Source organism: Lathamus discolor, chromosome 5 (assembly GCF_037157495.1).
Source record: "Lathamus discolor isolate bLatDis1 chromosome 5, bLatDis1.hap1, whole genome shotgun sequence".
Lineage (NCBI taxonomy): Eukaryota > Metazoa > Chordata > Aves > Psittaciformes > Psittacidae > Lathamus > Lathamus discolor.
In genome coordinates this window covers 90,203,107-90,217,311 of record NC_088888.1, presented here as the reverse complement: position 1 = coordinate 90,217,311, position 14,205 = coordinate 90,203,107, and the positions used below count along the sequence as shown (strand labels likewise).

General features: G+C 38.0%; 1 protein-coding gene across 4 annotated transcripts in view; it reads left to right on the top strand.

Annotated features, from left to right (window-relative positions):
* The window catches only part of ARHGEF10 (Rho guanine nucleotide exchange factor 10), a 133,215-nt gene that overhangs the window by 90,748 nt on the left and 28,262 nt on the right, over positions 1-14,205 (top strand). For all 4 annotated transcript variants that reach the window (XR_010613243.1, XM_065681538.1, XM_065681536.1 and 1 more), the window contains 3 exons: positions 1,583-1,725; positions 6,968-7,142; positions 13,578-13,700. Coding sequence is in view for 3 of the 4 variants with exons in the window: in XM_065681538.1 (XP_065537610.1) it covers positions 1,583-1,725; positions 6,968-7,142; positions 13,578-13,700 (441 nt within the window). In the remaining variant the exon portion in view is untranslated. The remainder of the gene's footprint in view (positions 1-1,582; positions 1,726-6,967; positions 7,143-13,577; positions 13,701-14,205) is intronic.

The window sequence follows — 14,205 nt, the reverse complement described above, 5'->3', positions numbered from 1 at the left end:
ACACAGCTCTGCTCTCTGAAGGCTTTGCACTGAACTGCCTACAGTGGTTACAGTATTCGTAGGCTATGGGCAGCCTCCACTTAAGAATCTGAGGATAATGTGGTTGCTAGCAAATGAAAACTTTTCAGAAGTTTCTTTATTACTAATGGTACATTTGAGTCATGAAGAACATGGAGTGACTTTGAGATTGCTGGGAGAGTTTCAGGCTAATAACTGGAAGCACTCTTCTTACTTGCAAACTACAATAATACTAATTATTTAGATGGCCTGAAACTCAATGTCATTTTTACAAAGATGCTTACAGAAGAGAGCCACATCCTGAGAATGACTAAGTGAAGGTTGTATCATGCAGATGGCAGAAGCAATGGGAAGTGCTCCAGAGCTGAGGCTCCTCATGACTGTTTCTGCGGTTATTGTGAAGCACGAAATTTCATACCCCCTTGCCTAAGCAAATAATAAAAGATACACTTGTTACCAGGGGAAAATAAAAAACCCTTGTACTTCAGTGCTTGACTAAAGCTGTGTTTACCTTGGTTTTGTCAATCAAAATGTAAGCAGTTCATGAGTTGAAACTGGTGTTGATGGAAAACTTTTCTTTAGCTTATGCAGGTAGAAGGCTTTAAAGAGAGGATATAGGGTCTTTTGACATATTTATCTCAATTTAAAAACAGATACTTCAATAGATTTTGATATTGCTAAAGTATAGTGGATACAAATGCAGCCTTTGAGACCTTATGTCAATGAGTGTTTACAATAGAAATAAACTAAAAGTATTAAAATTATTATTCACATATTTAGTCTATCAATCTGTACTATAAAAGACATAGCTGCAACTATTTCAAGAAGCCTATGTTGCTAGCTCCTAAATTTTGCAGAGAAATAACCTGGCTAATCCTTGCTCAAAGAAATGGCAAGTGAGAGTGACCAGAGCAGTAAGACATGGTGTGCAGGTTTTATCAGGTCTCTGGATAATTGATTGCACCACATACACATGCATAATTTAATTTGGATCTGGCAAATAAACTCCACAGAAAACAATGTGAGCTATAGCTGGGGGGGGAAGGCACAAAAAGCGAAAATATGGTGCAAAATTAAATTTTAATCAGCAGGAAGTTCATTCCATCCATGTGCTTTTAGAGAGTCCTCTGAGCTCATTAGAACCTACAGCACAAATCTTGCTGACTGCTTTTCACATGAAAGATGATTCTGTCCTAGTTAGAAGCTTGAAATAGGTTGGTTGTGAGCTCCTTCTGAGTGGGGGGAAATTATATCAACCGTATTTTCTCTGGAAAAGAAAACAGAACAGCAGTGTGGATTTCTTGTTTATCAATTAATCCAGCTAAAATCTGTTAAGAAACAAATACATGAGTATTTGGCTTTGTTTTTTCCCCTTAATGTTGTATTACCCATACATACTTACCATGGAAGCTAAAATTATACATAAAGAGCAGTGTAGCTTGAAGTGGCAGCTTGCAGAAATTTGAGAAGTAGGCAGGTTTGAGAGACAGTGTTTTCAAAACTACTTTAAAACAAAGATTACCATTTTGTTGTGAATAACCTTTGTTCTTCTTTTTTATTGAAGATGGGACTTGGAACACGGAACCTCAGAAGATAGTTAAACTGGGGGTTCTGCCTGTTAGAAGCCTGCTTGTGATGGAGGAAACCATTTGGGCTGCATGTGGTGGGCAAATTTTTATAATCAGCACTGTGACACATTCCATAGAGGTAAACACTTTTAAAATCATTGTTCGTATACTATGCTATTAAGTGGTAAATTTTAAATGTTAAAATCTATTTAAGAAGCTTTACAATTCACAGAGCTTTTAATGGAAGATGTTTTCAGTTCTGTTAAAATGCCACTCCCCGCAGTTTGGAATTCTGCCATAGTGCTTTCTGCTGATGCCTCATTAGACCTAGGTTTGCTTCTGTTTTCCCCCAGGTTTCCAATAAGGTGCTTAGAACTTGCAGAGTATTTGGGGCAAGCGGTGTGCTTAAAAAAGAGATTTGAGTAAAGGCAGCAAAGAAGTGGGTGGCTGTAGGAATTCCTGTTAATTCCAGAAGAAGGTTTAAGTAAGAGACCACGTCTATGTAGTTAGATGTTACTTGTAACTTGCGATGATTTCACAGTACCTTTCTTCAGATTTTTGCATTTCAGTAGCCTACAAAAATTTGCTTTATGTAAGAATATTATCCCAATGAATAATCATTAAAGCGTCAGCTTTTCTGGAAGGAGAGGAGTGTTAAGGATACATGCTCTCATTTGTCACCACGTTTTCCAGCAAGTGTTAAGCCCTCATTTCTATCAAAACTGCAGCCTCCACCAAAAGAGTGTCTTAGTGGTCTAATGTTTAGAGTTTATGAAACATTAGGAGTTAAATCTCTCTTCAACCTACAGTACAGTTACACTGAATTGAATGATGTTTACAGCCATGAAGTTCTTTCAAACAGGAGTTGTGATGAGCTCACAGCCTCCTTCTTTGTGTGCTTTGTTGCTGCTTTTTTGTTTCATTGATGATCTCGTTTTCTCCCAACAATTGTCTATTTGGTACAATTGATTCTGTGAGTCATTGTCATGGGTTTGCAGGGAAATAGCTAACATCCTAATTCCTCTGTCTTTATCTGTACTTTCTGAGAGATTTGTTTTGTCAAGCAGATGGTTGGAACATGTATTTTCCTACTTTGTTTTTCTTTAAGGCTTGTTTTGTTGATAATTTGAATGGTATGATGAGGGAAAGATTTCTGGAAGAGTGATGTGGATAGGTGCTTGAAACAGCATTTTATTAGCTTTGTTGGGGGGGCAGGGTAGCTGCTGGGACACCTGGTTACTGTCATACAGACTTGGATGATGAATCTCTGATTTTTCCTAAGAAACACATAGTGACAGTAGGAGATTGCAGCCAGATTGTTCCTGTATGAGATGGTTACATATGGCCAGATCTGTGTAAATAAGTTTGGCAATTCCGGCCTAATTCTATCACAAAGGTCTTCCTAGATCTGGTGGTAAGGCTGCAGATTGGGCTGGGCTGTTTTGGCACAGGTTTTTTTGTTTTGGTTTTTATTTATTTATTTATTTATTATTTATTTTTTTTAGACTGGCTGAGGGTCATCTTTATTCCATAGCAGAGTTAGAATCCTATATGTTAGGTTTGGATGTCACTCACTTTTCCTGCTTTTTATCTCCTCTGATACGGATAAGGCTCTCAATTCACTTGTTTTAATGATATGTTACTGTAAGAGAATGTTTTAGGAAATGTCTTTATTGGCACAGTGCCTCAAACTGGCACAATGCCTCAATCTCCTTGGCAAGGGACACGGGAGAAACACATCAATTGCTGTTATATCTTCACTCTTCCTGTGAAGAACAAATTAGTCCTTAGTCTTATACCTAGATCTGACAGTTGTATTGCTGTTTGGTACTGACCTTGATCCAGCAGTGCTCTCTGTGCCTTTAGACCCTTATGCTCTGCAAAGGCAGTATGAGTTTGTTTTAAAACAACAGATAATGCCAGAGTATTCAACAGAATAAAGTCACCAACTGAATGGCTTTCCGTCCTGGTTTGTTTTGTCTTGTTTTTAAAACTTGGCCAACTATACATTAATTACTCTGAAATGTTCAGTTGAATAAACAAAACAGATGAAAATCCCAGTAACATAAGTGTATGTTGCCTGAGTGCTGTAACTTCTTTAAAGAAGTAGAAGTCATTCGTTTTTTGTGGACAGTGGTACCATTATGCATCTCTTGTGAAGCTTGAGAAATCATGTTTCAGTTCTTGGCGCAATCAAGCACCCCCTCAAAAGAAATACTCCAGCTATGCCTGGTGCTGCTGAAACAATAGTGAGCTTTATAAAGTAGTGGGGCTGTGCTGCTGGGCAGGCTGACTGTGGCATCCAGAACATCTTTTGCAGCTCTCCGGCTGCTACAGAGTTTGAACAAGGCAGCCTCAGGGAGAAAAAGCTGGGCTCTGACCGGAGAGGAATGTAGGTATAAAAACTAGAAGAGAAAGGAAGGGTATGAAGTTCAATTTATTTATTTTTTTTTTAATTTTCTTTTAACAAAGGGAATAAGACATTTTTGTCCCTTTGTATCTGTATTTCTTGTTATGAGAAGAAAACAAATGAAGAAAAAGGCCAGATACTGGTTTTCAGATTGACATGTGATTGAAACATGTCAAAATTATCCTTCATACAAAAACTTGTGCTTTTGTAAAAGAACATACAGGTTTGGGGTATGTTCCTGCTCCATATTGGAAGTCCCTTTGAATGAGAAGAATAGTTCTTTTTACATGCTTCTTGTGGTGTTGACAGTTTTACTCTAAATGTGTCTATGTGTTTCAGTAGACAGCTGTTGTCGTGGTTTAAACCCAGCCACGCAGTCTCTCTCTCACTCCCCCCCTTCCTCCACCCCAGCCCCCAGAGGGATCGGGAGGAGAATCGAAAGAATGTAACTCCCATGGGCTGAGATAAGAACAGTCCAATAACTAAGGTATAATACAAACCACTGCTGCTACCAGCAATAATAATAATGATAAGGGAAATAACCATGGAAGAAGAGAATACAACTGCTCACCACCCGCCGACCGATACCCAGCCCGACCGAGCAGTGATCTAGCCCTTCCAGGTAACTGCCTCCAGTTTACATGCTGGGCATGACATCCTGTGGTATGGAATACCTCTTTGGTTAGTTTGGGTCAGGTGTCCTGTCTCTGCTTCCTCCCAGCTTTCCCTCCTCCCTGGCAGAGCATGAGACTCACAAAGTCCTTGGTCAGACTTAACATTACTTAACACCGATATTTTTAGTTGTTCCTATCAGCGCTGTTCCCAGGCTGAAAGTCAAAGCCACACCACTGCACCAGCTACTAAGAAGAATTAAAATGACTGCTACTGCTGAACACAGAACAGCTGTACAATGGCAGGACAGACTAAGTGGGAGTATAATGAGTTGGCTGATAAATTGGAATGTGACAAAAATGCATGTACAAGTTGTTTGCAGTGGCACCAGCAGAATTGTCAGCTCTGTCAGAGAGCTCCGGAAAAAATTTGTTTGTTAGGATCAGCTTTGTTTTTCTTATAATTTCAAACAGTGCAAGTTGCTGGTCAGGTTCACTTCAGTGGCCTGGGATCTGTCCCTGAGAAGTTTTCAGAAGGCAGTTGGTCATCTTTGTAGGGATGTGTGAGTCTGTAAACAGAAGTTAGTCTTTGAAAAGCCTTTTTTCAATAAAAAAGGATTTTGCATCATGGAAGTATCAGGAAATTTAGTCAAAAGAGCTGTTACTGGCTTTGAAAGATGTTGTTCACGGGTGAGTTCTTCTGTTGAATAAATTGTATGATTTTCAAGTTGTGTATATCATTTGGTAAAGAATGAGGAAAACAGGGACTATAAATGTGCCTGCCAGATGTGCTTACCTTGCATTCCGCAGTGGTGTTATTCAGAGAGTCAAAAAGTAATATAGTAATGCTCAGAATTTGAACCACTGCCTAATAGGTGAAGAGAAACTTTTCTGTTCATTTATTAAAACCTGAACATATGCAGAATAGTGTTAACAGATGAAAAGAAAAATCCCCTTATTTTTAAACAGCCACTTTCTCAGTGGAAAGCACTACTTTATGGAGCAATAAGGCATGAAAAGAATATTAAGTGCCTACTAAATATAATATCAAAAGTTACACTTTGTGCAAGATTAAACTTCTCTTATTTATCTATGATCTTAGCCTGGTTGTTGAATTTAGATGGAGAATTTGAACAGTGTATCTATAACCCTAATATACTCAAAACATAGCTGCCTTAGGCTAAGAGCTTATCCTGAGCAACATGTAATTTAGATTTTGATGCAAAATGACTAAATGCAACTCTTAATTACAGTGTATAGAAAATTTAGGTGTATTTTATGTAGTATGAATATTAGAGCAGATATTTACTTTCATATCCCTTAGAAAGAGATTTCTGTCCAAGGAACAGTTTGTCATTTACTTAGCCAAGGAACTTTTATGTTTATCATAACAGCTCTCTGTATTTGATAATAGCTGGCACAACATTAAAAGGCTGTATTTAACTTCAGAGGCAGTTTACTTTCAATATAAAACTGGGGAAAAAATCCCTACTTTTTGTTAATAATTCAAGAACTTTACTACAGACCTATCTCGCACATTAACAGGGACATGTAGAAGTGTTTTGGCCTTTGTAGAGCCATGTAGAAAGGTTTTGGCCTTCGTAGAGCCATGCAGAAAGGTTTTTGCCTTTGTTAGAGCCATGCAGAAGTTTTAACTGGGAAGGCACTAGATCAAGGGAAACATCTATCCTCAAAGTCTTGTGTTACTACCTTCAGGTGGATTTTGTTGCTTCTAATGAGAAGTATCAATATTTTGAAGGACAGAAAAAATCCCAAACTAATACTATTGAAATCAGAAGTGTATGAGTCAAAAAGCAAGACACAGTATTAAGGCTCACATTGTTATGTACATAGGTGAGCAAATAACTGTATTTATATTCATAAATTATCTATTATATTCTGAAAATTACTTTTTCCTTGATTCTATTATCTGTGTTCTGAAAAGACCACCTAACAGAGCAGGAGAAATTTTTTTATTGTTTAAAGAGTTCTGCTGTAGATGATTCATCTGTGGTAGTTTTCCCAAAGGAGTATCAATAAAGAAATAAAACTGCCTTTTAAGTCTGAGCTGTTGCAGGCTTGCTAGCCCCTACCATATAATAATTTTAATAATTACAGTATCTTAAGTTGCTGTGAAGTCACTCTGTCTTTAGGCTGAGAATCCTTCCATGCTAATGATGATGTATTTTCAAATAAGGGTAACATGAAAATTAAAGCATCATATGCAGCAGTCAAAACATAACCTGAGCAGAGGACACATGGAGGACAGAGGTACAATGCATGCACTGAAAAGCTGGTAAAGAAGGTTGAATGATGTTCCTCAGTTGCATCTCCCCCCAGAGTCATTGTTTTTCTTACAGAGCCATTTTGAAGCCCATCAAGAGGAAGGGATGGTCATCTCCCACATGGCTGTTGCTGGAGTGGGAATCTGGATTGCCTTCACATCTGGATCCACGCTTCGCCTGTTCCACACTGAGACACTGAAACACCTCCAAGATATTAACATTGCCACACCTGTTCACAATATGTTACCAGGTAGCTGAATCACATCACGTGATAACATTTTTGTTTTGTCTTTATCACTGTTATGTACAACACTCTCCAGAGTGTTGTAGATTAGGACAGAATCAGAAGGTGCATCCAGGACTTTGAGTCTGATAACCATCTCATGACTATTTGATTTAATAAATCACAGCCTGTTGCCTGCCCAGAAGAACAGTGTGTGCAGTGAGCTGGTTGAGTAGCAGCTGTCCTCCTCAGAGGTTAGAAATTTAGTTATACAGATAAGCAGGTGGATTCTTCTGTTCAAGTAGGTGCTTGGGGTGTTTTTTTGTGACTGAAGCAGCAGGACAATGGAGTCTACCGTGAAAATGTGTTTGCTTTGCAGAGTTTAGCATTTGCATCTGGAGCTTACTATAATGGAGTCCATTTGCCTAGGATTTGGACCAAAACCCACTTGTTTAATTTTAGTTACATTCATAGTCCCAGTGAACTCAGCTGAAACACTCACATGCTGCCATTTCGAGTGTGTTCAGTGTTTTGCTGGTTGGAGCTTTAATTTGTTGAATTAAGAGGTTGATCTTATAAGTGAAGATGGAGCCTGTGGTTGCTGGGATAAAGTTTAACAGATCTTAAGAGTTTTAAACCAGAAGCTTATTAGAGACAGTTGCACTGGCCTGTATCAGTTTTGAAAATGAGTGGCTAGGACCTGAGCATCAGCAAGCACATAAGGTGGGAGCTGTGGCATTGCTAGCAGAAGGGACAGACGGAAAAGTGATGCTGGCGTGGCTGAGTGTAAGTTCTCCATGAGATGACAACAGTTCTCTCTGTTTCTCCCTGTTCGTAGACTGCAGTGGACTGAGCTGCTGCAGTTTTTATGGGCAATGTGTGCACCAGCTTTATCACTTTGTTTCTAGGAGAAGCCAGCACTTCACACACTGAGATAATATTCTTACAACAGTTAAGTATAAATCTTGCTTCAAAAGTGCTTCACTTCCTCAGTCTTTGTTTTCACGTTTTCCTTCAGATGGCATTAGCTTTGCAATAAGGTCTATTTTAAATTGTGTCCATTTATATTACATTCTAGACAGGGTGTTTTTTATGTGTGGTGTTTGTAGTTCCAACACTGAACGGCAGCAAAGGGCCATCCTTCAAATAAGTGATTTGATTAAATTCATCAGTTATGCAAAGAAATCAAAATCAGTTGTAAAAAAATTAACTTTGATTATGTTCTGCTGTTTATAGCGGGGGGGAGGGAAGTAGGGCCTCTGTTACCCATTTTCTGCATATAAAAACTTCATAAAAATTAGCTTTAATGTTCATTGCCATGGCAATAAAACTGCTGATGTAACAAACCATCTTTTTTAAAAGAAGTTTTAGCTAATTATATCTCCTTGGTGCCACTCTTACCCATTTGAGTTCTTTTTTTTCCCCCCTCAGTATCTTTACAGACAGCATGCCATGAATGGAAATGGAAATTTATTTCAGGAGTAGAACATCATTACAACAAACGTTCCAAGGGAGAATCCATTCTAAAAATGAAATTCAGTTATTTCAAAGCAGCTCTTGGGGCTGTTTGTATGATCCCAACAGTGCTGCAACAACAAAAGCTGAAAGTCAGAGGACTAGGAGATTTACATAATAAAGCAGCAGTAAGGACCTTTTGGAACTAAAAGCAGCCAAAAAATAAATCAGGGTCTGTGTAGTATATCCTGAGATTAAAAAACAAACAAACAAAAAGGCCCATCAAAAAACCCCAAAGTGAAACAGAAAAGGAATTAAATAGGCGTGTATTTACAAGATGCATATTTGCCTTTACTAAGGACTTATAGAACTTTTATTTTTAAAGGAAACAGCTCTGATAGTTTTCTGAAATCCAACAGGAATTCGTTAATATGCAAAAAAGACAAGTAAAGATTCAACTGGTATCAAAATGAAAGAGAAGAAATTAGTGTCAAAATATTGCTAAGAGTCTTAAAAGGGTAAGATTTTGATATAACTCCAAAGAAGCTGGACTTATTTTGCCAAGATTTTAGTAGGGACAACAGTAGGTAACGTTGGCCAGATAGGCTACTTGGAGATGTTGTTTGTGTCTTCATTTAAAGCAATGTTAATAAGAGGAGCATCACCGGATGAAGTTAATGAAATAATTTTGTTGTTATACGGTAGAAATAAAAGAAAAAAAAAATCCTGTTGCTGCCAGGAATGGTTACTGTGAATTACAGCTCTGTATTTAAAGGACAGCTGTACTAACTAAGAGGAGCAGGAGGTTCTCATAACCTTAGTAACCAGTCCTCATAGCATTAGATTTTCACAGTTTTGTTCTTAGGAGAGGGCTGCTTTAAATACCACTGTCTGCTCTCCTTGTTGTAGAGGAGAGGAAGGAATTTACCTTTCCTCTCGAGGAAGAGAATCCTGCAGGACAGAATCACAGGGGAATGAAGTGTAAGAGAAATGGCATAGGACCTGATTGTCCTTACAATTTGGCAAGGTTTAGTAATACAAAAAGCAGGCTGTGTCTGGCAGAGTCTTTTATCTACTGGATGTAACTTTGTAAATCTGTGGCAGTCTACTTATGAAGAATGAAGCTGGAAGGGCTCTTGCTTTCCGGAGTTATGGGAAGTTTGTGTGTAGGAATGCAGGACTGGAAATTAAACCAGTGTCCTGGAGGCAACTGTGGGGTAGATATTTACTCCAGAGCACTCTGCAGCACCTTTACTTCATATATCATCAGAAATACTTCTTAACAATGTATAAGAAGCTTGTGTTCTGTAACAAAACAGCAAAAAAGAACAAATGATATATGAGAAATGAAGAGAATGGTTGAAAGAGCAGTGTCATTGTTATCGGTCCAGGTAACCATTTATTTTACTATTTAGTAAACAACAGTACAAGTGGCCAAGTACAGCTCTCCTAGCTGAACAGAGGGCATACTGAACAGCAGAAAAAACCCCAAATCTATTAACATTTGAAGTCAAATATATCCACTAATCACAGAATCACAGAATCACGGATGCAGTGTACTTCATTTGTAAAGCAAGTTTATGCTTAGTGTTTATGATCTTTTGTGATCTGTGGTTGAAATCTCAACAAAGGCAGCTTTTTGCAGCCTTCATCACAGTGCATCAAAACCAAAATCATGCTGTATGTGAATAGGCTGCCCACTTGTTTTGTCATAGTCACATTCAGTATTTCATTATTCAAGAACATCCTTGAACATGTTTTTCCCTTCGACTGTAAGAGAGTTTGTCCTTTTAAAGAGGTTACTGTGACCTTGATACATTTCATTGCTTGTATGGATGATGGCACGTTACTTGTTCAACGAAGAGGTCATTTCTGCTGAAGGTGCTGTATTCTGTTTATATCCGTATATCCCTTAATATGGTATGTGTGTTTCCTGGAAACAGATGAGAAAGGAAAAGAAAATAAAGAAGTATCATTTCCTCTGTGCGGAAAACAAACTGTACTTTGAGGCTTACAGCTTGCTTTTGTCCCTACCCTACCAGGTGCCAGACCATAAAATGCAGTGGTTTATGACTTTACTACTGGGAAACGATAAAAATATTGGGGGAAACTGTCTGCATTGGGACAGTGTGATCTAAAAGGTGTCCTTTAAAGACTGGAGTATTTGATCAGTTTTGGCATTTAGGTTTATCACTTTCCCTTTTTGTTAATTTCTGTGCTTACTGTATAATGCATTCTGCAGAACTGTTTTGTTTGGTTTTTCTTCTGAATTGGAAATATATCAGAAAGTCACAAAAAAAAAAAACCAAGCAACTAAGGAATATGATTTCAAACCTTGGCTAGCAGATAAATTAATATTTTAAACTCGTATTTCAGTATTTTAAAAAAACTATTTTTTTATATATATATTTTTTAGTTGTTACATGCTATTTCAAAGTATATTTTCAGATGCAGATGTTTCCGATGTTTCCTGCTTTTCCAGGATTTCAAAGCAGGTGGTTTTCCTTTTGACCTCACTATAGATGATTCATGCCTGCAGTTATGCTCAATGTTTAAAATTCTAAGTTGCTTGCTGATAATTTGCTGTTTTCACCTATGGAAACAGTAATGCATATAACCAGTTTTACCTGGTAAAAATTATTGGGTAGAAGTTGCTTCAGGGTTGGAGTATGAAATCATGCATAAAATTTTACATTTTAAATGCCTAAAAAAGCATTAAAGATCTATTGTTTTAAATTGTGAGCATCATGCTTCTGCGTGGGGTTTGAGAGGCAACAGTACAATTGGAGCTTTTGATAAAAGCTTAGAAATTTTACTTTGATCTGTTTGTAGTTTGCAAAACAGGCTTTAAGTAAAATGGAGTGAGATTAAGGTAACCTGCAGTTACTTTGCACTTGCTGTGGCACTGGTTGTGGTAGAGGACTTGCATGTCATATGTAACTTGAGGAAGCCTGAGCTCTAAATCATGGAATTCAAATGCCAGTTTTTGAAAACTCCAGTGTACAGAAGTGTTTGGGCATCACAGTTTGAACTCGTTTTGTGCTGAAGGAGTGCCTTTTGTGCTTTGTTTTGGAAACTAGATTAATCCCATTAATATCTTAAACTTAAAAAATCCAAACTTCCCCCCCCCCCCCAAAAAAAAAACACACCCAAAACCAAACCAAAAAGCCCCAAGCACCCCTACAAATAAAAACCCACATCACACCAAAAAAAAACCACCAACCACCAAAACAGCCAACCAAAAGACCCCATCAAAAGCAAATTCCAAGCTTCGAAAGGCTTGTAATTTACTATAGACGTAGACCATCCATGACTGTTTAGCTGAGGAGGAATGATACAGTCCTACCAGCATAAACATCTACAGTTTATGGAAAACAACACAGGTGTCTGTGAAGGTCTGCATGAGCAGATGGAACCTCTTCAGCTTACTTGTGTTTGTTACACCTGCCAAGGGTGACTTAATCATCATGCCTTTATAGTATTTTAAGATGTGGGTTTGAGTAGACAGAGCTGGGATTCCAAGTCTTGCCCTACATGTGCATTTTACAACATGCCATTGCTGGGTTAATTGTAAAGTTCTGTGATGAAAAACTTGACCTGGTCTGCCTTCTGCTTTCCAGTTGAGTGCTTTGGGCTTCAGTCAAGCCACTCCTTCCCTGCTTTCCCACTGGGTCTGTGATTCATATATTCTTGGATGTGAATTGGCTCAGCTTCAAGGAACGAGATGGAAAATGCATTTATTTCTGATACACCATAATTAAGGTCCTTTTCCAAAGTGTGGAACATGTGGGTTCATCCAAGTTGTATCAGATGTGGAATCCAAATTCCCTGCTTAATGATGAAGTGATTAACAGCTTGAAACTGTGATGAAGATGGGAATGACTGCTCTCTTGCATGTAAAGTTAATCATAAATGCAACGACGTGTAGGGTTTGAAGTTGGAGGATTCCAGCAGAGTTTAGATGTGCCTCCACATAAACTTAGGCCATGGCAAAAGTTTGGGCAAGCTGTAGTTTACATTTCTGATACTTGTCAAGGCTATTTTGAAAATCCATCTGAACATATTTAGTAAGCATTGCAAGCAAAACCTTTGTTTTCATTAGGAAAATAACAATCCTATAAATCATATATTGTAGAAAATCACAGAATCGTAGAACAATCTTGACTGGAAGTTACTCTGGAGTTCATCTCGTCCATCCTTCTTGAAGCAGGCCTGATTAGGTCTGGTCGTTCAAGGGCTTGTGCAGTCAAATTTTTAATATCTTTGGATAGGATGGAGATTCCACAACCTCTGAGCAACCTGTTGCAGTATTTGACCACCCTTATGAAGAAGAAGCTTTTCCCTACTTACTATCCAAATTTCCCACATTCCAAATTCGATGCGTCTGTTTGGATCACATCTGAATGGAATCTGTCTTCTGCACACCCTCCCAACACATAGGTGCAGACAGCACTTCTTTTAACCTTTCTTTGTACACTATGTGCTCCACTCTCCTTTCCTTGGTTGCCTTCCACTGGACCTTTTCCCATATGCCAATGCCATTCTTGTATTGGGGGATCCAGACTCAAACAGGGGGAGACAGGACTTCTGATACAGCTTCACAGAATAAAAATTAAGAGAAAAAAGTAATTGTGAACAGGTTTGAGTCTTGAGTATAGTGTGTTATGGCAATATATTGTTGAGTACTGTGAAATGAAAAATGCTTTTCGCTTTTATTACTGAGAATATACAAACAGTCTATATATAAAAGTATATTTGTAAGAATAATCTATGTCTACTTTTAGATACTGTGGTTTAGAGATTTAGGACAGAATGTTTCAGAAACTTAATAGTATTTAAATTATCATGTATGTAAAGTTCTAATACCACAATCCAGCAGAAGATTTCCCTTTTTGATGAGTGCTTTGCTGAATGAGAAGATGCAGCAAACTGTGTGTGTCTGAACTGACTTGGATTTAGGCAAAGATTATTGCTCTAAAGTAACAGCACACTTCCTGAACTCTGCAGGGCAGCAACGTGTTTCTGTGACCAGCCTCCTGGTGTGCCATGGCTTATTGATGGTTGGAACAAACCTGGGTATAATAGTAGCGTTACCAGTGCCACGTTTGCAGGGGATTCCCAAAGTAACTGGTGAGTGAAGTTTTCAAACAGATCAAGTCCAGTGGTTTTAAGATTTATTTTCTCTTCTGACAGTAGTTTAAGTAAACCTACCAAATTGCCTGCATTGTTTAGATAGATATCTGAGCTTTGAGATGAAATTATATTTGTTGTTCTTCCTGAGCTTTACAGTATACCCAGGCACTTGCCTAGTTTTGTCTCAGTTGTTTGAGCTGGAATAACTGTTTTTCTTTAGGGCATAAGAATAGGATAAGCATTAATCCTGGTGGAGTACAGTCAAATATATGGGGATGAGAAGAAAATGCAAATAATTTCTTCCAGAATTGGGGAAAATAGATGCATTAGGTTTAGAGGCACAGATGCTGAAAACATAGTATGTTGTCTAGCTGTTTATTTAGTAAATTTGTTTTATGCCCTTTCTCCCCAAAGAGGAGACCTGGAATACATGAGATATAAATATATTTTATATATATATATATATATATATATATATATATATATATACACACATATATAT